Here is a 25127-nt window from a genome sequence, read left to right on the forward strand (position 1 = left end):
TAGCTTGAAGTATATGCTTACGCTTTGAATACTGAATAAATAATAAACTTACACCAAGTATCTAATTTAAAATTATTTTAAAGCATTAATTAAAAAAAAAAGCTTTTTTTAACACAGCAATATAGACAACCAACATTTCATTCGTATGTATTTGTGACTGCTTATCCAATGTCACTTTTAGCCAAGAAAAAAGCAAGACTGTAAAAATAGCACACAGAATATCAGTCATTATAAAGAAACTAAAAATAAGGAAAAATGCAAAACCATTCTTAAAATGTCTTTAAAATAGTTTAAATAATAAAGCATTCAGCATTGAATAAATATGCCATTCACATACTTTATTGTTACTGCAATCTATGCAACCATTATTTCAATTTCGTGTATCTCTAGTTTTATACTATGTCAATAATAATTCAGAAAGGGGTAAATAATAAATGTCATCGACTGCTAATCTAAAAAATAAATAGGAACTTTTATATTACAAAACAACTTTTATTCAATAAAAACAAAAATAAATATTTCCGATATATGGTGATAGTGATTGAGACGGTGTGGTAAATAATATCCGACAATATGTATGAGCGCAAAAATGTACAAATCAAATAACATTTACTGATATACAGTATACACGTGCACAAATATATGTAACATAACAGGGCTGCCACCCTTAAAAACCATTAAACACTACTCTTTAGGAATATAAGTACAGCATAATATCGCAGTAAAACGTGTATACCTAAAAATACTTTTCGCAGTTTAGAGAGGATCGTAGCTGGTTGGAACCGTGCAGATTTTAGTACTTTTAGGATGATTAGTGTTGCATTTCTGCTTTTGTTGTCTTGGCCTGAACAGAAACCTTTGGAAATCGGTTTTTGAATTGAATTTATGCAAAACAGCCCATACATATTTTTAATAAATGAAGCATTTCTCCGACATGTTCTTCCGTGATCGATCGCAAATAAATATTTTCCAGAGAGAAAAAATATATTAAAAGGCTGAAAATCTTCGTTCTATGGTAAAAAATGCAAAATATGTACCAACCAGTCGCGATCTTCTCTATCTTGTTTAATTAAAAGTCCTTCAAGGTATGTATATACGAAAAAAATGTTAACATTTAGAAGTATACTTTCTGGTATTCATTATTACAATAGAAATTGTACAAAAATACGTTTCTTAATAGTATAGAAGAGATCTTAACATAACTTATAGTATTCTTATACAAAATTGTCAATTAGTAATGGGAAATAGACTACTATGTAATTCCTATATAAATTTAATAGTCTAACGTATCTGAAACCAATTTATTGATTTTAAGAACATTATTCTTAGTGGGAGAGTATTTTGTGCAATTAGAAATGGTAAGTAGAGATTTTTTTTTTGCATATCCATTAAAACATAGCAAATATGTTGATAATACATTTTTTTATATATAAATTATATACTCTATTCATTTTAATAAAACTTTATACAATTGATGAAATGATAAAAGTAACTTTAGTTAAGGAATACGTAGCTGCTATATCTCTTTACTAAAAGACTACTGTGTATGACCAGTCGGTAGTTTAACAGACTTTTTTTAATAGTTCATTTATTCAAATATTATCAATTAGTGTCTTTTTAAAATCCTAAATTATTTCTCCAAATAGTTTACTTCTTTATTATATTTCCCAGTCGCGCTTTAGTAACTATACCAGTATTATAGTACATTTGAAAATTATTCATAGCACAAATTTTATTGCACGTGAGATAAAACCCAATATAACATCATAAAACACTGACGAAGATTTTCTAAAATAAAATATTCAACAATTTTCTGAAAATGTTTGTTTTACCTAAAATTTTAAGGATCAATTTATAAGCAGCAGAACGTGTGTTGCAGATTGTGAATCATTTTAGTTAAAATTAACAGTGTTTGTAATGGCTCGTAATTATAACACGCAGAATTGTTAGTTCTCTAATAAAAAGCGACATTAATAAGTGAACTTGTGTAGTAAAAATGCCAGAACAGTGTAATTTTACTCCTGTGAAATTAAAGTGTCAACTAACAGGGCCAATGAAAACTTTAGTGTTAAATGTACATGATGCTCTTGTGCATGAACATTTTACTGTAAAGTTTATAAGTGTTTAGATATGACACGAGTTGGGGAAGCAACTGTTTATAGACTTTTTAAACAACGGAAAAGTGGAAGTATTACAGAAGCACCAAAAACGTCAACAGGGAGAAAACCCATTCATATAGACGATACTGTAAAATAATGGATTCGAAGAAAAATGAAGAGGAATCTTTGCCAAACATTAAAAGAGACAAATTGTGGAAAACTTTACGTGATTTAGGATACCTGAGAATAAAATAGAAAATCTGTGCTCATACAGAAATTATTTGTTGAAGGCAAGTTAAAGGAAAATTGGAAAATTGAGGGGAGAGGCAAAACTATTTTTTATTTAAATGAAACATGGATCAATAAAGGGCATTTTAAAAAAAAAAAGTTTGGCAAGATAAACTGGTTACAAGTGCTCGTCAGGCTTTTATAGAAGGTTTGTCTACGGGCTTAAAATTTCCAAATGGTAAAGGTCGCCGTTTAATTATCACTCATATTGTAGGATTTGATGATGGAATCATATTTCAGTCAAATGATAGATTTATTACCGAGCAATTCTGTAATAGTCATGGACAATGCCAGTTACCATTCAAGATTAAACGAACCGTTACCTAACACTAAATGGAGAAAGCAAGAACTCTCGAATTGGCTGATAACCATAGAAATAGTAGTGCCAGCAGAAGGTTTACTCAAAAAAGGGTTATTGCAGCTTTGCAAACAATATTCATCAAAATTTAAGAAGTATAATGTAGACGAAATAGCAAAATAACATGGAGTTAAGTGTTGCGGTTACCATTTTATCACTGTGAACTTAAACCCAAAGACCTAATTTGGGCTCTAATGAAAGGCTATGCCGCGAGAAATAATACAACAATTAAACTTCAAGATGTTCGTCAACTATTATCTAACTTCATATAAAAAATTTCATCTCACAATTGACAAAAAGCTATAAGATGTGCCATAGCAGAGAAAAAACATTCTGGAAATACCATATGTTATTAGAGGAAACAATAGAACCAATTATTATTTCTGTGGGAAATGAAGAAACTGTTGATGATGCCTCTTTATCGGAAGAAGACATGTATTTAGGTATGTAAGTATATATTTATATTACTAATTATAAGTTTATATGACCCGAAATATACTAATTATTAAATTGTATGGAAAATGTCCTAAACCAATATTTAGTTTTTTTATAAATATTATTGTGTGTACGTAATATTGACATTTTAGTTTTTTTATATTAAAGTAATTTTATGCTCTTTGTCATTGAGGTTATTGTCATCAGTTATTGTTTAATCCCTAAGGTTTGCTCATTGCATTTTATGATGTATTGTATTTGAGGTTTGCCGGGGTGGTCATATTAAAGTCGAGTGAAAATTCAGATAAGAAGGTATCAATTATTACGTTTTTTCTGCATTGACCAACCCTGTATTTAGACCTTCGCTATAAAAACTGTGCTACCAATCATTTTCAAATGTACTATGATAAAATATATTTTTTTGAAATAAATGTATATACACAACAATATAATAAGAATTATAAAACGATTATAACAAGATAAATAAGTTGAAAATAACAATATACAGTAAGGTCTCTTTTTATGCGCATTATCTTTATGCGATTTTAAAGTTGTGCGGTTTGTATTTCATCCAAAAATTTTATTATTAACTATTATAATTAAATATTAAATATTCACATCCAGATGTCAGTAAAATGAGCTTTTGCAATTCGGGGATTCCCTTGTTACATGATGTCCCTATTACATCATTGTGAGTTTAGCATTGATAAATCTATTAGACTGCGTGCTTTAAAAGGCAAAAATTTACTCTACAAGTAAAACAAAAAAAAAACAGTTGATGTTAGAAAATTTATAGAAAAACATTATGATTTAAACTGGAAAAGTATTCAATAATTAAACTATTTTAAACAAGTTTTAGAACGAGACAACGTGTCAATAGTCACAAAAACGAATAGAAATATGGACCAGTTTTTTTTTAGTTTTTGTATGAATTTTTTTCAGATATTCGAAGTAATTTATCATGCAGCCTATTTCTTTTAATTTCTGGAAACTTTTTTGTTTTGACTTGGTTTTATGTAATTTTAGAAGGCTATGAGAGGGATCCCTACTTTTTCAAGGCAAGTAATGTCTTTTTTATGCAATTTTTTTATATGCGCTTTTCTGTGGAACGTATCCACCGTATAAAACGACACCTTACTGTACTCTTCTAGTTGGTGCATTTTAAGTAAAAAAAATTTAGAATACAACTTAAAAATTGTTTTTTCTTTACATGCTGACAAATTTCAAGGAACCTTTTGTGTACATACGTTTTGACATTAAAATCGGGGATGTAGAATAATTTTTAAGTTGTATAATCGCATAAGGAAAACTAATAAAGCTGAAATACTTCTCATGCACTTCTCTTCCAGCGGACATTATTTAAAAATTAATGCTACAATTATGTCTTACTTAAGCCTAGTGGACCTCTGGACCTTCATTATATTGTATATAGCAAGTAAAATATCACGATTGATGACATTCTCACTAACAATACCTTGCAATACATTTCCCATGTTTCTACACAGATATAGTAAAAGTTTTTTTTTACAGAATATTAAAAGGAAACGATAAAACAAATATTAGGATAGATTGCTCATCATATGCCACTGTCAAGTGCAAGAATTTTTTAAGATTTTGCAGCTTATCCATAAGTAACTTTTAAGTAATACTAGTTTAAAAGTACAATGAGAATATTCAGTTTTTAATTAACGAATTAAGAAATTTTCAGTCGCCAATAATGAACCTGTAAATAAAAAACTTCTACTAGATAACAGCTAACTTTACATACATTTAAGGTATATCCTGTATAATACAAATTGGTTATTTAGATTTTTTATGTCTTTAAATTAAGCCTTGCATTTTTTGCATTTTTTTTAGAAATTCAGGTAAATGGCAGCCTTGTTACAAGAATGGCTTAACTTCAACATACCATATTTTCGATAAAGATTATTTCAATAAATAAAAATGCTTATTTGAGGCTAAAAATCGAAAATTGCAATTAACATTGAACATTGTCTTAAGTTTGGCAATATATATATATATATATATATATATATATATATATATATATATATATATATATATATATATATATATATATATATATATATATATATTTCTCAGTTTAATTATAATTATAGTATACATATATATTTGAATCATGGAAACGTTGAAAAGACCTCAAAAGCCTGTCTCACGTATGGTTCAAGTATTAAATTTTATTTAAATTTAACTCAAACTTATGACACTGTTTGGCTATTATATCAAAAATTAGTACACCATAAAGTGTAACAAACGAAAAGAGTATCCGTCATTTCGCAACACGTAGCAAGTAACAAAAATCAAATAAATAATACATAACGAAATCAAATACAATAATAAAAAATGTACATCAGGTATTTGATACAACTGGTATATTGAAGTCTCGCTTGACACATTTAATCTTTGATTCAGGGTTTGACCTCCTGCGCCATACCACCCCAAGTCAGTTTAAATACACGGTTACGCCATTTAATTTCAGGATGACACAGAGCTAGAAGGAACAGGTAAGGACCGGAGAGTTCACGAAACAGCCATCCAATGATGAAGTCGAATCTTTTGAAAGGTAAAGATCCATTCTGAAACAAAAGTATATTTTTATCATAGCCACTCTTATATTGCTTAAGTTTTTTTAAACAAAATTCATCTTTTCCTAAAGAGAAAGTAGTTACTTGATACATTAATTTATTTATAAAATATTGTCACTAAGTGATCCCTGTACAGAAAACGCAATTTCGGCGTAACTCATATGAGTACCATCGACCATGGTGAATACGCCTCCATTTCACTTAACTATTCCAGAACGCCTTATGTGAGTTATAGTACAATGACCGCTAGAATCCAGTATATTCGATCACGCGAATTCAAGTTACCGCATATCACCACCGAATATTCCGGAACCTTGCAACATCAATTGCGACGTACTAGAACAGCAAATTCAGCAAGTATAATTATTATAAATAAAACATTGTAAAACCACCTTTCTCAGTCTGAATATTATATTTTGAATTTTAACTAAAATCTTTGCTAGTGTAAATAAAAGTTTATTTTGAATGTTTGTGCTTTTTAAAAAAGTCTTTTTCAAAAGAACATTCATAATTGACGCAGAGTCAGTAAGGAAGTGGAAGACTCTTGAAAGCTCCTTGTCACTTTTAAGAGTTTGTCCAGCGTTCTCCAGCGTTCAGATCTCAGAACCAGTCAAATCTATGGGCACCAAACCGGGACAATCACACGGACATGGACCGATACCTATGAGTGGAATACCAGGTACCACAAATAAGGGCTGCCAAAATTTCACAGGATTATCCTGACGATGGGAGAGGAAGTGAAGATCAACGACCTGAAAGACAACTCAGGAATAATTTCCCTCAACCTGGGACAAACAAAGATACACAATAGCACACACGACATTATACACTTCTTCGGACTACTACCAATAAAGGAAAAACTAGACAGAATTTAAACCCAGTACAACGCAGTTACTACAGCAATTCAAAATGGACCCAGGTATCCGTATTTCAGTAGTTTACATAACAATTTAACCCATATAGTAGAACAAGAAGAGGGCTAATAAATGGATTAGGAAGCATTATCAAAGCCATTTCTGGCAATTTAATATCTAATAATTCATCTTAACCATCACATTAGCCTAAATAAGAAGATCATAAAAGAGTTTAACGAAACTATTACATTACTAACACACAACGAAGAAATAATAACTGAAGAAGTAAATAATATCAACGTGAACCTCAATAAATTTATTTTTGACTTACCATTATTTACAAGCAAAGAATGTTCTGGACCAATTAAATTTAACTCTTCAAATTATCCTTTAGCAAATAAATGACCTAGCTATTACATTTTCTCGTGTAAGTACTCTCCACAACAGTGTGATCAAGAAACAAGAAATAAAATGGGTCATCAATAAAATTTTATAAAACCATAAGGCAGAGCAGATTATGTACATCGAAGACATCCTAAAATACTCCGTATCCATACTCCTTGATTTTTTAACTATTTACCTGAACAATCTCGAACCTATTACTTACCTTTCTAAAAACCGAATATTGTGATGGAGAATTTAGTTCTCTACCATAGTTTAGGTTTTGTAAAGTTACGATTTATATTATGATGAAAAATTGTCCAAAAAATTGTTCATCATTGTTGTTACTTTCAACATCGAAAAGATGTTATCAACAACAATACATAGGCTGACAGGGCCATTATTACACTAGAGATCCTGGCCTGTACAAAAATATATAAACGAATAAAAAGTAGTATTACTCTTTAAATTAAAACTGAATTAAAACCATCTATAAAGACATGGAGGAAGCAAAACACAAGTAGGGCCAACCAGGCTAGAATTGGTCTATTACGTTTAGGTCATACATAAATAACACATGCATATTTAAGATAGAAAGAATAAAAAAAAAATATGAGAAATGTAATTCTCAAAACAATTGTATTACCCTGTGTGTTGAAGAGCCACAATAAAAATTTAAAATTTACCTTTAATTTATTTTAATATTAATTAGCCGAATGGCCCATTAAACATTTCGCTTTGAATAATAGATGATAAAAACAATATCAGTATAAAACCTTATCAATGTATTTGGTGGGCGATAAAATTTCCATTAATAGTTCAGTTTTATGTATAAAAAATTAATAATATTATTATATACGTAGTATTAAACACCATAAATATCATATATAAACATAATATAATAAATATTATTGAAGTCACGTAGTGATTTGCACCTCTGTATTCTTTTTTGAGCAATGATTCTTGAAAAAAGTACTAGAGTCTTTAAACTTGGTACATAGGTTCTTCTAGGTCTAAGAAAGAACCTAATTTAGGGTTCATAAGTCCAAGGTCAACAATAAAATTGGTACATAGTTCCTATAAGATTTAAATACCGTCCTAAATCTTCGAAATGCACCAGATCTACACATATATAAATTGCTAGTATTCTTCTCGTTAAAACAAGTTAGCTTGTACTCAATTGAATCAATTTCGAAGTTCAAGATTTCTATTACGCCCTTCAATACTTCGTTGCGTCAGTTTACTAAACTATAAACTAAATACTAAAGAGAGTACGTTACGTTAATACTTTTGCTTGTAGATTCTTCGGAAACAGCGACACTCTAATATGAGCCTACATATTTATCGTACGATCCTGGTAACTTTGATTTTGTTCCTTTTATTTAAACAACTTTAATAGGTGGTCAAACTAACTATCCATATATTTCAGATATCATTTGATTGTCACCTGCCAAGATATTAGCAATGTTCATTGTACACGCTCTGATAAATATGGTCGCATAATAGATTTCATTATACCCTTATAAGTTCATTAGTAACGGCCTAAATTTAATAAAGCTGGTAGGTATAAAGGGTTTGCAGGTACATTCAAGGTGTCACTCGGTATTGTGGTCCTTTTGAATCATTATTTTAATGTAATATATTACGATCGAGATGGTGCAACCCTTACAATTTAGGCTAACAAAAGGCAAATTAGTTTCCGAGACGTTATATGAGAACAGAAACAAGTGTAGTGTTTTAAAAGAAAATCTTGAAAACTACACTTTAAAAGTTTTATCTATCATTATTAAATTGTATATTTGAATATAAATCAGACATGAGCAAAGTATTGGAACTACATTTTCACGTCTATTAAGGATAAAAAATATGTGCGCCTTATTTGCATTAAAACTGTAGCCGTATTCAAGAAATTCAACTTTTTACGATATGATAGAACATAACCTATAATTGGTTTCAAATGAGTGTAGAGTAATAAATCATGAAGTGTCATAAAATTTGCCTGAATTTCGGTGTCATCATGGGCGTAGGCAAATGGACGGATGTCAACTTCGTCGTCAAAAATTGATGTACCTCAAAATATCATATTTTGGATATTTTGTGATAACCAATTTTATTTAATTTTTCGATTAACTTATTCTTCAAACTCGTATTCCATTATATGGTCATTAAAGCTAATTACATTTTTATTTATAAAAACAAATTCACTTCCTTACTGAATTTGTTTTTATAAATAAAATGCGAATAAAAGCATTAGAAGAAACTGATAAGGGTATGACGCACCTCCTAATATTACTAAGAACTAAAATAAATCAACATGAAGACTAATAACGCGTAATGAGGTTTTACTTACACTTTCATTATAATCCCTCTTTTATTTTATTATTATCATTCGACATTCGACATTCGAGTTAGTAATTGTTACTACACCAATTAAACGTACAGTAATATTGTGATATAGAAATAGTGAAAAAGTTATAAAATGGCGACATTTACTCCAAAGAAAAGAGGTGTAAAAAATTCTCCGCTATCTGTTAGTGAAAAAGTTATAATTTTAAATGTATATGATTGCATAAAACACGATCACCCTAGTTTGTCTGTGCAAGAAAGTGTTGAGCGATGTGCCCGAATGACTGGAATTGGACAGTCCACGATTTTTAAATTATTGCGAGAAAGAAAGATATCAGGCCAGTTAAGTCCATGCAAGAGAAAATCAGGAAGACCAATAAAAATCTTAGGTGAAGACACCAAACGTGACATTCGAAGAAAAGTTCATTCGTTTTATTTTAAAAAGGAAATACCCACCCTTGACAAAATACTAATGGAGATAAGCCAAGATAACGATATTCCTTTGATATCCAGAAAACTTTTATGGAAAACTTTAAAAAGTATGAATTTTTCCTGGGAAAAGCACAATCGAAAGGCACTATTACTGGAAAGTGATGAAATCATTTGCTGGAGACGAAAATATTTGAGAACTATAAAACAGTACCGCAGAGAGCACAAGAAAATTTTTTATCTTGATGAGACGTGGATAAACGAAGGTTATATAGTCCAAAAAATGTGGCAAGATAAAAATGTAACAAGTGCTCGCCAAGCTTTCATAGAAGGCCTTTCGACGGGTATTAAAGTGCCTTCGGGAAAAGGGAAGATGCTTATAATTGCTCACATTGGAAGCGAAGAAGGATTTTTAAAAGAAGGTTTGTTAAGCTTTGAGTCGTGTCGGACGGGAGATTATCATGAGGACATGAATTCGGATGTCTTCGAAGACTACTTCGGGGAAATGTTAAAATTTCTTCCAGCTGATTCGGTCGTGGTTATGGATAATGCAAGCTACCATTCAAGGCGCATAGAGAAGGTACCAACTTCAGCTTAGAGAAAGCAAGAAATTATTAACTGGCTGTGAAATAAAGGTATTCAGTTCGAGACGAATTCAATAAAGAAGGAACTACTAGCCGTAGTAAAACAACATAAATCTCGCTTCATAAAATATGCCGTAGAAGATGTAGCAGAAAAGTATAAAGTAACTGTGCTACGCCTACCGCCATATCATTGCGAATTAAATAGAACTTATATGGGCACAAGTTAAAGGATATGTTGCAAGGCACAATACCACATTTTAAATGAAAGATGTCAAGGTATTGTTTGATCAAGCCATTATGGAAATCACATCAGAAAACTGGCAAAAAGCAATCCAGCATGTTTTAAAAGAGGAAGATAAAATGTGGGAACTGGACAACTTGGTCGATCAGGTGGTTGACCCTATAATTATAACACCAGGGGATGATGACAGTTCTTCGGATGAAGACTATAGTGATGTAGAATTGTAATAACGTATCCAGTAAAGTTTTTGTAGTTTTTGTGAATAAATTGATTTAAACTCCCCACAAGTGTTTCAATATGTAAAGTTCATTCGTGTGTGTTTGTGAGTATTTCCCGATTTCGGTTCGTATATATTTTATTGTTACATTTTATATTTTTTTAATAACACTGTTCTGCTGTATTACATTTTTATTTCCTTTAATATGATTTTTAAGAATGCATATTCTTTTGTCAATTAACCCACTAGCGCGCCTCTGGCTCAGTGTTTATCTGTCGATAACAATGGACTAATCCCTTAAAACAGGGTGATACCTACCTGCTCTTTATGAAACGACAGAATTTTGCAATGCGGACGGAATTTATTGACGGATTATTGACGGATTACCCTGTAGCGCTTTTGAATACTTCATGAGATTTTATTACTCTACACTCATTAGAAATAGATTATAGTCAGATATGGAACTATGACCGAAGAAGAACGGAAAAATAGCAGGATTCTACGTAAAAAACTATCAGGTCAGCAAAACATTTTTAAAAACAACAAAAGTGTTATAAAAAACTACCAGTTTCTTTGTAGCTGACAATATTGCAAAAAGTAACAAATCATTGTCTGATGGTGAATTTGTTAGAACTCCAAGTGTGAAACATTTTGTGTCCTGAAGTTAACATCCGAAAAAAAAGTGGATTTTGAGACAAAGCAGAACGTGCACTGAATCGACAAGGCTCGACTCGACACCGTTCTTCCCGGTTCGATACAGTCGATTAACCGAGCATTAGCTCAATGCTCAATACGTCTACGGCAGTCGAGTAGTGCGGAAACAGTGACGTTTTTAAAAATGCATTCTTCATCAGATTCTGAAGAAAATGTCATAATATCGTTGGTATGTAATAAAATAGCAAAAAGAAAACCAAGGTTATGAATTCATGAAATAAATCTAAAAAGGGAAACATACGGAGAATTTTACATTTTAAAATAATGAGATCAAATGAAACTAATCAAATAAACCACGTCTTAACACAAGATACGTTTCTCACAAGTACTTTTCATTGATTACAAAGCCGCTTACGATACAATAGACAGAAACAAATTAATAGACATGTTAAAAGAGTTCCAAGTGCCAGAAAATATAGTAAGATTGGTAAAAATGACAATTAGAAAAACCATTTGTGCTGTGAAATACAACGATGAAGTCTCAGAATTCGAAGTGAAAATAGGTGTTCGCCAAGGAGACTCGTTGTCTACCTTGGTAATCAATATAGTTCTAGAAAAAATTGTAAGAGTTAGTGGGATAAATAGGCCCGGCACTCTTTTATACAAAGAGCACCAATACTTAGCATAGGCTGATAATGTGGTTCTCGTTGCAAGAAATGAAAAAGAACTGGCAAGTATAGCAAAAAGACTGATTCTGGAAAGCCTAAAATGGGACTGAAAGTTAATGTTAATAAATCCAAGTACATGGAAATCTCGAGCAAAAAAGGAATAAACACCAGGGGCTCCTTTAAATTAGAGGTGGACGATGGATCGTTCAGTTGTAGAATTCGAGAAGGTGGATCAATATATGTACTTAGGTACCCTTATTAATCAGACATGTAAGGAAGAAACTGAGATCAACCTGATACTGACCAAGAGCAGAAGATGTGCTTCTTCTGATCTTTATTAGTGTTTTTCTAAAGAACTCATAATTTGTGGGACTGTAAACCGGATTCGGAGAAATGATGTACTCCTTGATTTTTTGACTATTTACCTGAACAATCTCGAACATATTACTTACCTTTATAAAAACCGAATATTGTGATAGAGAAGAGCAGCAGATGTGCTGGGGCCCCGAACAAAATAATTAAGGTCAAAGTATTATCTCGTAATACAAAAATAAGAGTATACAAAAACTATAATTGGAGCCACAATACTATACGTTGCCGAGACATGGACTATGCACAAAACGATACAGAATAGATTGGAAGCATGGGAGAGAAAGATACTTTGCAGAATGTTTGGTGGAAAAGTAGTAGAGGGAGAATGAAGAAGACGAACTAATGTAGAAGTGTACCAATTGTATGTACCATTAGAATCATCTACATCTAGAAATAATACAAGGTAATAGACAAGTCAAGAATATTGAGAGTACCGGAGGCCAAAAAAAAATGTGGAAGACCAAGAAAGAAATGAAGATATTATCCATCCAGCAATGGGCATAAAAGACCTGTTAACGCTATACATACATATTTCTCAACGTTTTTAAAGTTGAATTCTACAAAGCACTATCACAATCAAGTTTTCCAAATCTGAACTGTCACGCTCAGAAAATAATTATTGCGATGCTTGCATCTTCCTTTAGAAACCGATTAACTGACCACAATTTAGCTTCACTGCTGCTAATTCAGCGCGTCCCGGCTTCTACCAGATTATGAACAACTTTTAGTAGCTCAGTCACAGTTTCATCAATAATAAAAATTGTTTTGTTACTGTTATTATCAATAATAAATAATTTTTTATTTTATCTAACCATCCCCTTAAAAGTTTGCCCATGTCTGTTTTAACTAAATGGTAGCATGACTAAAGATCTTTAGTATATTATGTAATTACAACTTACTTGTATTATTGACAACAACATCCAATCACACAAAAACCATACCAGTATATGAATTAAATAAAAAACTAGGGGCTCCCATCGGAACAACAGGCTGGCCGCCCAAGCTGCACAAGCTCCGATCACCATGCACTCGGAGAGTGGTTCAAGAATTATGACTGTAGGTAACATGGCCACCCGCAATTTGGCCCACCTGTAAAAAAAAACAACCTTGTTAACAAACCATAAAACAACGTAAAATATAAAAACAATCAACTTATTGTTAATTAATAATTTAATTAATTAAAATTAAATTAAATTTTATGTTTATAAAAAAAATTGTCGTATAAAGATATTCATGTATCATGTTTTATAAAATTGTCATACATTATTCTATTTAATTGCACCAAACTATAATAAAAATATACAAATCCAGATGTACATATAAATTTTTCATTCATTTTATATTCGCCGTCCTTTGATGTGGCCGACAATTAAAATTATGTTGGTCACATGCTTGTTATCTACACTCCGTTAGCAGACCTAATCTTTAAAATTTGTGGTAATCCACAACTCTTTCTATAACGCCAAAACCACAGACATTTTTAGAACTAAAAAATAAAACCACATAAAAAGGAAAATGACTACTTTGAAAATTATTTTTTTGGAAATCAGAGGGGATCTATATACGAAAAGTTGTTAATAAAACTAAAATTACCAATCAATATATACGAGACATGGCAACACTAAGTTACGAAACTGTTGGTATAACATAGCAATTTTTTAGAATTTTTCGTTTTCCTCCTTCAATATAGTCTTCCACATCCTTACATCGCTCCATTCAAACCTTTCACTGTGAGAACCTGCGCTGTAAGTCATGTTCCGATATGACTTGCAGCCCAAGGTAAGCCGGTAAGGTGACCCAAGAGTACACACCAGCCCAAGAATGCGCACACCTATTTTTATTAAAATATGTATTTTAGAAGTGATAATGATATCTATTCTATACGTTTTGAACTTTTACCTTGCAGTATACTATAGTTTATGTATAGTTTTGCTATTGTTTAAAATAACGTGCTGTGTGGTAAGTAGGCACATTTATTACACTTGAATATGATTATTCTACGTTTTACTACGTTTTTTGTTAAAACAAAAAACGATTTTATGTATCAGTTGTTATGCTGTCCCAAGAGTACGCAATGCTTACTCGGGGTATTATTAAAGTACATTAAAGAGCGGTGTACCTACTGTTATGAAGAAAAATATGTGTATATTATAATATAAAGAACTCACTCTACTGCGTTAATAGTCAGCATTGTTTTTTTTTAGAAAATGAGTGCTCGCACCTACAAGAGAACGTCCCAGAGGAAGCTGATTTTTACTGAGCAACAGATGGAACAAATACAGACTGATATTGAAAATGGAAAATCGAAAAGGTAAAGAATCTAGAGAACTAAATATTCCTGAGGTCACTATACCCAACCCCTTAAAATGTGGCACGGTACCTACATCTTTAGGTAGATTCAAATGTGTTTTTCTAATGATATGGAAATCCAGCTTGCAGAACACCTAAGGCAACTTGATATAAGATTTTATGGATTGTCAAGAAAATACCTTAAGTAGTTTGCATTTGAATACGCTTTCATGAATGGTATTGAACATCCTTGTGACTATTCGAACCCACACAAGTCACTGACTTCATTCGCTTGATAAAGGCCTTTTATTTCTATTGTTCGGTTATTTTAAAAAATAGAAATTTTCGTATTGTACAACCAGTTTTATTATGTACTTATGTTTGCATTAACATTAATTATTTTGTCTACAATGTTCTAGTAAGTAGTAGTACCCGGTTGTTTCAACAAATTTCTAAAACTAAAACTTTACACTTTCGTGCGTCTTAAAACGTTAGATTTTGCATTTTTCATATGCATTCATAATAAAAAAATAAATCTGCATAGATTATTTTTGGTGTGACAAAACAAAAGCATTTTAGTAGAACATCAAACGTTCTAGAATCTCAATGCGTTAGAATCCCAAGGCGTTAGAATCCCAATGCGTTAGAATCGGGCCAAATTCTAGTTGTAAATAAACCTTTACATAGTAATATTAAATAACTACCTCATCTTGTGGTATCCATTCCATGTAAACTACACCATATATATCGAATAAATCAACATCGCCTTGAATTTGGACTTACTCATCCTCGCTTTGTTGACATATTTCTATTTTATCTACCTACTGAATTTTATAGGAACAAACCACAATTTTAATTGAAAATTAGTAATAATTGATATTTCGATTTCCATCTAGTAGTTTGACTTTTGCGGTTTCAAAACGCCAAATATAACGTATTTTTAATGATAATTATGATTATAGAATACAATCAAAACCTCCGTCTCACCCAGAGTGTTTCGCAATGCTCAGAAATCTGACCAAGCCAAACATTAATTACAGCTTGACATCGCCTTGGAATGCTTAAAATTAAATTATTAATTTCGTTTTGATGCAATAATATCGCTACCCGTGTAAGAAGAACTTGTCTAGTATGAACATTGTGCACATGGAGTAATCCATCTCTGAAGCATATCCCATACATGCTTGATGAGATTAAGATCTGGCGATTGTGCTGGCCACGGTAAAAGTGAAATATCCTTATTACGAAACCAATCTCTTTATTACTGTTGCTGCAGTATGTTGCCTTGTATTATCCTGCATGTAACGCAAATCATGACCTGTAGAAGTTGAAAATGGAAGGACAATAGGTTCTAAGATACGACCAATCTATTGATATTAATTTAAAATGCATTCCACAACGACGCTGGCGTGCGGGCCAGCTTTTTGCCAACAGTGCAATTGATAGATTAATTATCATGGCATAAATTGATTCGCATTCGCAGAGAACAAATTTTCAAATCGTAGGTAAATAGTAAATAGCTAATTAAGTTTTAAAAATCTTACCAAGATTGCTGAGCACGTCTGTTGTCAACAAGGGGCAACGGTCGAGAGAGATCGAAAAGTCACAAGTATTCGGCATGATAAGATCAGTGATAGCGTTCTCTACAGCACCAAATGAGTAAGAGGGGTAAACACAGCGTCTGTTGTCCACGCGACTCAGCAGTCGAGAAAGCGATTTTATTTTTCATTTACTAACATACGTCTGTATTTTTTGAGGGTAGGGTTAGAATTTAGTGTAGGAATTATTATTAATGGTTGGATTAAGTAATTATTTTTAATACTAAGGTTGGGAATATAGGAGTTAATACAGCGAAGAATGTAACATTCGTTTTTCGCATGTGATTCAAAACATTCCCGTAACGCTTTGTCCCCTAGATTACTGTTTTGTCTCTCTATACGCTAATTCCCTAATAAGCAATACAAAAAGTAAAGGGGAGGTTGGTTTTCTGTTGGTTTCTCGATCTCTAGTACAACAATACCTGTCCTAGGTAAGGTGATTTCGACATTTATGTTGCACGCTTTTGCTAAATTTTCTTGTTCATTCCAGGGATAATACATAAATTCCTTGTTCCGACATCAAATCTCTATCACATAATATTTTGAACGATAATTTCTTTAGCACAAACTTGAAGATTTCTTCTAACAATGTCAAATGTTTCATCCAACATGTAAACATCGTTCTACAAGTAATATTACTAATGGAATGCCGCATATTTACATCTAAAATGGCTTTTTCATAGGGACATCAAAACTGAAATGGGTTTTCAAATGGAATTTCACTGTCAAAACGGAAATACCGCGTACAATCTTTAAAAATTCGTAGTTTGCGGTTTGAAGTGACGAAATGGCAAGACGGAGTATGTAATGAATTGTAATTTTACATAACTGATTATAATAAGTTAATAATATACAAGTGATTCACTTAACATTTTTTTAATCAGTTACAGCTTTTAATTATAATATAGTGCACTAAAACAAATAAAAAGTATTAAAGTAACTTGGCAGAAAGAGTATTATTAAATAGCAGCGAATACTTCAAATTTTATATGTCAACAAATGACGTAAGAGTGCAAAACTACAACTCTCTACGAGGATATATTAAAAAGTCGAATACAGACGAAAATAACCAGAGGAACAAATATTAAACAAACAAACAGAAGCACTGGAAGTTGTAAATACTACCAAACGAGAAAACTACAGTATGGACATATTGCATATCGAGAACGAGACGATATCGCTATCGAATAGATCCTTCCTTAGAAATCTGGTAATCTCTCATTATTATCTTCTTAGAAACGAACAGAAAAATACATTTTTTTCTTATGAACCCGAGTTCGGAAATAAGTACATATTACATTTCATGTTTAAAAACAGATACAAAATTAATTTTAAGGTTCTTTTCAACCAACTGGATTAACTTTTTTAAATGAAGTTTTACTATAAACAGGAACATCATTAAACGCTGTGGAAAAGCGAAAAATTTAATTAACAAAATCCATAACCTATGCAACGAAGTTTTCGCATCCTGTTGCTACTTTAAATCGGATTTAATGAAAGCTAACGTAGTTTAGAACTAAAGCAAATTTAGGTCGTTTTCAAAAAATAATTGAATTTCTTTTTATTTATTAAATGGTAGTTTAGTTGTAGAGTGCAAATTAATTTTATAGGACATTAAATTATGTAGTGCAAAACTAATGAATAGTGTTTGTTAAATGTGATGTGTGAACGTGGAATACACAGTGCAAAAAAGACCTGTTTTAGAGTGAATTAAGATACACATTCAGAAACTTTTTTCATCGGAAAAGTTGCAGATCCTAATTTAGCAACATGGGAACTTGTATGAGCTTTCTAACACAGTCCTGCATCCAAGTAAACCCCCTAAAACTGTATTTCTTTGTGCATCCTCGGGAGGAAGCTGCCTTGTTGAAACAATAAAAGTTTGGGTTTTATTGAGGTTTAGAAGCAATTTATTTGCTGCAAACCATTGTTCTGCATTACCTTGTGCTCGTTGTAATGGTTGCATTCAGATCACGATCTCTGCAGGTAATAGTAGTTTTATCAGCAAAAAGAGTAAATGAACTCGTGAGGTTCTCTGCTTTCTATAGAAGACTGACATACTTTGCTTTCTATTGGAGAGATAGATTGAGATGATTGCAATGCTAGTACTCCCAAACTCATATCCCTACAATTTTCTGAGAAGCAGTTCATGTGAAGCACAATCAAATGCTTTACTCAGGTCACAGAATGTAGCAGACAGATAACAGCTCAAAAGCCTCTTGAATCTTCATCACTAGGTCCATGATGTGCTTTATTGTATTCAGATCTCTTCTAATACCAAACTATTTGTAAACAAAGTTTTGAATTCAAAATGCTTAACAATAACTGCTTCCATACATTTCTCAAATACCTTTGATAATATAAGAAGAAGTAATATTGACCTATAATTGGATGGATCATCATTGTCACCCTTCTTATATACTGGTACCACCACTGCTTTTTAAGTAGATCAGAAAAGATGCTTTCTTTAAAACAGTGATTTATAAGTGTTGTTAGAAGACTAGCAATGAGATGTTTCACTCCTTTTATCACATCAACAGAGAATCCGAAGTAGTCCCTACTTTTCTTGTTCACTATATTAGTTAAAATATCTCTGGTTTAAGAAAATGAAAGAAGCACCTTGGAAGTAAAATACTTCCCCGGACAGAGTGAGATCAAAACCTAAGGGATTAAAGAAGGAGGGTTCAATTTGGGTCTGCAAGTTACAAGCAACATTAGTGACATTCATTAGGTGAAATCTTTGTTTCCAACTTGCTTTTAAATTTATTTCGGTGTTCATTGATTGAAGATTATTCTTGTATTTCTTTGTGATTTGATAATACATTTTTCTGAGAAAATGTAAGAGTTTATCATATTACTCATGAGGATTCAACTCAGAAATATATTATCCAGAAAATTCTTGCCCCTTGTGGGTTCAAAGTCCAACTGAGCTAGACCAACAAAAGAAAACAAGCTACATACTCAACACATTCTCGAGTCACAGAAAGAAAATTCAAAAGCAGATGGTTGCCTGTAAATCAAAATTATATATAATTTAAATTTTTTTAAAGAAATACAACAGATTTCTTCAGATTTCACTGTTATGGCATTTACTTCAGTTACTAATTTAAAAGAATACGTGGACCTAAGAAAACTAGCTGAACCTCCCCCTATGTTGTCTCGGCAACTCGCTGCAGCCAATGTATAATCTGTTATGTGTAAGGCATCAATCTCTCAATTTGTGTGCCAATACTCCGTTACACAAATAATGTCACAGTTTTTATGAGCTAAGAACATTTTAAATTCATTTGCTTTATTCCTCATCGCATGTATATTTATGTGAAATAGCTTTAGCTTGTTCTTTTGTTTTGCACTACCCTCAGGCTCTTGACACTTGGATGTAGCGTCTTTTTTAAATCGAGGACCATCTACAGCACATGGTTTCATGACCTTGTCACACTCACTTGCTTTTACGTTTTTAAATGTCCACCTCTATGAATAAAATAGTCTCCATAATGGTTCATGTAAAATCTTTTTGCCGTTACACCAGCCGGCCAGACATCGAGTTGATACATCTCGGCCTTGTGGTTAAAAGGATAAGATACTACAAAACGGTTTAACATATGTTCCTGACTAGGGAATACTAACATGACTATCATATATGTGCCTATGCCCCACTGATAGGGTGTGAAGAACAGGAAAAGGAATAATTTTAGAAGTCCCTTGATTTCGAGATGCTTGAGATTTCTGTAGACGAAAAGTGTTTTATTGGAGGTGATTTGGATATTTTGAATTTTAACTCTGTTTAAGTATAATCATACTTTACTCTCCTCCTAATGATAATATTTTATATTGAACAGATTATGTAGGTAGCAACATTATTGATTTATTAAAATTACTGCAACATTTCATACAAGAAAATGACAAATAGTTTTAAAATTGTCAGAGTCAGAAAAACTGTGTATTCCTCCCCAACAACATACGAACTTGTCTAAAAAATATTTAAGAATTGCTTATAAGGGGAAAAGTTTTGAAGTGAATGGAAGAATTATTACAAAACTCCCTATTTTAAAAAAAGAACCTTAACGAATTTTAGCAATTATTGAGGGATTAGTATTACCTACAACGTTTATTGCAAAACTTTACGGAAAGAGTTCTAAACATCCGAATAGAAAGGGAAGTCACAGAGATTAAAGAACAAAGTGGGTTTCGAACAGAACAATCCTGCGTTGACAATATATTTATCTTATAATATAGCAGTGGAACATAATATGTATAGAGGGTTCACGAATATAGCGCCTATCATCATCTCAACGGCCGCTTAAAAAATGAACTCGCCGTTGAAAATTGTCATTTAGATTTAAAATAAATCAATTAGTATTTATAAAAGGCATCAATCTCCTGGATATATAATACAAATTTACTACAATCAAGTTTCAATTCATAAATATAACATAAATCATTCAAAAATTTGTGGCAAATGGACTAGTTTCCATCCTAAACACACTATCATCGGCTCACTATTATTTTATATAGTTGAGATGTGATTCGACAAGTTTTGTATAGTTATAATATAGAGGTATTGATATTTAATATCAATTTTGTACGTTCATAGGCGTAATATTTTAATAAAAGTTGGTAAGGATTTTATAACTTCAGGTAAATAGAAATATCTCTAAATATCGTTATAAAGTAATTAGAAACTTATGGATAAAGTCAAAGAGAATGATGAAGGGGACCAAACAAATGAAACAAACTAAATTTGTCTACGTAAGAAAAAACTTGTAGTATTATTAGAGTTCCACTCGTATTATTATAGTGTTAATAACTTATACGGTGCAATTCAAAGAAACTTTGAACTGTGAATCATTTTTACTTCATAAAAATTTCATTCAGATTTCTATAAATAAAGTGCTTTCCACGTACTTAGAAATAAGATTAGTCTAAGAAAGTAGATATTATTAATAAAAATAGCACGCCTAAGCAACTAATACGCTTACAACATCTTAATGATATTTCCTATCATTAATAAAACATTAAATTGGAGCTATATTTGGATATTGTATCCTTTTTTTTTAAACTTTGCCGTACGAGGTAAGTATGATAATTCTTGTTAAGGATAATTTAAAAATCGATCAACTCAAGAAAGGTTACGTGCAGGCACACTTATATTTATTTTTATAAACAACTGCATAATTTCGAGAAAATCATAAAGAGCGTTTTACAATAAACGTATTTGTATTACACACTTCAATATTTTTTGAATGATCCGCAGAACGAATGTATCCCCTTTTTAATCACTAAATGGAATTGATAGGAGTTAATTGGCAAATGAAGTTCCCATTAAACTACTCAAAATTGTGGATACTGAATCTATTGTCCTTTTTTTGCATCTATTTAATACCATATCGTCGGCTGTATGCAATAGTGGCTTAACTAAAAATTGACAAAATTGGGTTAACATCACCACAGGGCTTGAAAAAGCCTTATTTATGACCTACAAAACTGGCACAATAATAACAGCAAAAATGTCCGATAGACGCCACTAGTGTCGCTATGACATGTTGTCGGTTGAGATAAATTGTTTCTTGCAGTACTGGCCCTTTTTAGTTGTGCAGTGGAAGTCGAATTGTGTCGATATCAACTTTCTATGCAATACCGACACTTTTGAGTTTAGCTATACCGACACTATAGCAGAAAATTTTATATATATTCAAACTGTATAAGTGAGAATTTTGGAGTTGAACGCTCTTTATGTCATATCCAAAGGGTTATCAGAAAAGAAGTGAATTAATCCTATCTCGAGCAGGAGTAACGTAAGTAATAATATCAGTATTATTTTAATGTAAATTCCAAATAATCGATTTAGAAGAAAACTTCGATATCGAACCGGTTCGCAAAGAGAGGATCGTCTGTTTTAGGGCATTTTAGGTGATAAAGACGTGACGATTAATAAACCTAAAAGTAGGAAAAGGAAGGCTTGTCCGGACCAATGGAAAAGAAGTCAGAAAGTTTCTTAGAAATTTAAGCCAAAAACACACCAATGTTAACGGTAATCTTGTACAGGCTAGCAGTTTAGGTACATCTTGCAATCCATGTAAAGTGAAATGTAATGAAAAATTCACGTTACAAGAAAGAACACAGATCTTTGAAAAATATTGGTCAATGGGAAAGATAAATGAACACCGAAGTCATATTGTGAGATCCATGTCTATAATTTAAACCCACATATCGATATGCAGATAAAGGTAACACATCAAGCCGTGGTTATAATCATGCATGCATAAAACATTTTGCAACGAAACTATGAAAAGGGTTCGTAAACACCTTTCTTCAATTCCGACAATGGAGAGCCACTACTGTCGAAGTACTACCTCAAAAAATATATAGAAGGATGAATTTGTAAAAATTGGTTTATATCTAAACTTTTTAATTATGAATTTAACTATGCATTCTTTTCTCCCAAAAAAGATCAATGTCAGTATTGTGAAAAATACAAAAATTTGAGCAGTGAAGAAAAAATAGCCCTAGAAGATGCTTATAATAACCATCATAGGAAGAAAAACTTAAGCCGGAAGCTAAAATACTTGACAAAGAGAATGTAACTAACTTACAAAAAGTTGCTTGTTTTGACCTACAAGCTGCTCTACCAACACCAAAAGGAGACGTTTCCGCTTTCTATTATAAATCTAAGGTGTCAACATATAATTTCTTTGTGAACTTCAGAACTTCAGAAAAAGGGTCTGGAAAATGTGCACAGCTATGTTTGGCATGAAGGAGAAGGCAGTAAAGGTGCCATAGAAATTGGTTCGTGCCTGCTGATGTATTTGGAACAAACATCTATAAAAACCGATTCTGACGATTTGAAATTCATATTGTACTCAGATAATTTTAGTGGCCAAGGAAAAAACAAGTACCCAATTTCAATGTATCAGTACTCATCGCTATTTAGTTGTCGGTCATACTCAAAAGAGGGTGACAGCTGCCACTCTATAACAGAAAGAAATATCACTAAAGCTTTAAAGGAGGGCCTATTTATCTATCGACTCATTACGCTATGCTGATCCGAACTGCTCGTTGCAAAGAATCATTCGAAGTACACGAATTATGTCATAATGATTCTTTTGATCTGAAAAAGTTAAATACTAAAACAGAGACAATCTGCAATGAAGATGTCCAAGGAAATATTTTTCATTTCAACGATATTTGTGAAATTCATCTAAAAAAAAGCTCTGATGCTCACTACTATTTTAAAACTTTATTTGCACAAGAGGAGTACAGATCAGTTGATACCACGAAGAGAAAAACACAAAAAAGGTTTAGAAAGCATGCTATTATAGAACCAGAAAAGGCTTTACTATTAGCTTACTAGCCTGCCAATAACTGAAAAGAAGAAAAAAGACCTTGTGACAAGACAAGACTAGCCTTGTGAAGACAAGAGTGATCCACCAATTCACGCTGATTTCTACCGACATTTAAAGCATTGTGAATCATAACTTTTCCTATTATTATCAATATACACTTTTTTTATTTCGTTCTTCTTATAGTTGTTATAAACATGTTTTCTCATTCAAGTAACTTGTAGTATTCTTTATTGAACCTTTATTTCAGTTGATAAGAATAACAAAACAAATGCCAGTTTTGTCTTTGCCTTAATTAGTCTTGAAAGACAAAATTTTGATGTGCAATAGTGGCACAACTCAAAATAAGGGTTGAATTTAAAAGTCTGGGTTTCAATTCATTAAAGGCTACCTAATGCTCTTCCAGATACACCAAAATTTTTTTTTCAAACGTCCCAATCCATGTAGTAAAACAAATAAGACAAAATTATTGGCACACAAACTTTAAACCACTGTTTTGGAAAATTACCAGTGTTTGTGTTGTGCCACTATTGCATACAGCCGACGATATATTATAGAACAGGTATATTACCTAAAGAATGGCTCCAATCGACATTTATACTGCTTCCCAAAAAAGCCAATGCAAATAGAATACATAAGAAATTAGATGAAGGCACAAGTAATACACATGTGGGATTTAGGGAACACAGGATGCACTGTTTACAGTGATTGTTCTTTCGCAGAGATGCCTAAATACGAATCAGGAAGTATATGCCTGTTTCATTGATTTTGAGAAGGAATTCGACAGAGTGCAGCATAATCGGCTCAAAGAAATTTTGTTAAATAAAAACATAGACAGTAGAGACATTAGAATTATATGTCACCTATATTGGAATCAAACAGCTAAAGCGAAAGTTGAAAATGAACTGACTAAGGATATCCAGATTCGTCGTGGGGTGCGCCATGGGTGTATTTTATCACTATTCTTATTTAATTTATACAGTGAAGCCCCTCACACTGACATTTGTTTTGTTTTTTTCCCTTATTGTATAAATAAGTTTGAGTTTTATTTCTAGTAAATAAATATCACTGATAATATCTGTACACCATATACAAATTGTTTGCACAGTTGAATCTCATCTTCTTATTCAAAATTTTTAATGTGTCATTAATTAAGTCATATTAGTGTTTGTATTATATTTTTTTCTAGTTTGACCCACATAGCCGTCGCTCAGGGTCTGTAATTGTATATTTAGGATTTATATAAGTACATTTATACTTTCATGGAAAAAATAAAATAAAATTATCTTTTCTTTTTATATATCACCAAGTATTTACTTTAGCTTTTCTTTTGAATTACCTTAAAAACAAATGTCATCTAGCAAAACT

The 25127-nt window shown here is 31.8% G+C and overlaps 1 protein-coding gene across 1 annotated transcript in view; it reads right to left on the reverse strand.

Annotated features, from left to right (window-relative positions):
• Nucleotides 1-2479: 2479 nt before the first annotated feature.
• The window catches only part of GlcT (ceramide glucosyltransferase), a 73396-nt gene continuing 50748 nt past the window's right edge, over nt 2480-25127 (reverse strand). Inside the window, exons 6-7 of the mRNA XM_072546769.1 lie at nt 13432-13621; nt 2480-5777 (exon numbers count right to left, since the gene is read on the reverse strand). Coding sequence (XP_072402870.1) covers nt 5610-5777; nt 13432-13621 — 358 coding nt within the window. The 3' untranslated portion in view covers nt 2480-5609. The remainder of the gene's footprint in view (nt 5778-13431; nt 13622-25127) is intronic.

The sequence above is a fragment of the Diabrotica undecimpunctata genome, chromosome 10 (assembly GCF_040954645.1).
Source record: "Diabrotica undecimpunctata isolate CICGRU chromosome 10, icDiaUnde3, whole genome shotgun sequence".
NCBI classification, from domain to species: Eukaryota; Metazoa; Arthropoda; class Insecta; order Coleoptera; family Chrysomelidae; genus Diabrotica; species Diabrotica undecimpunctata.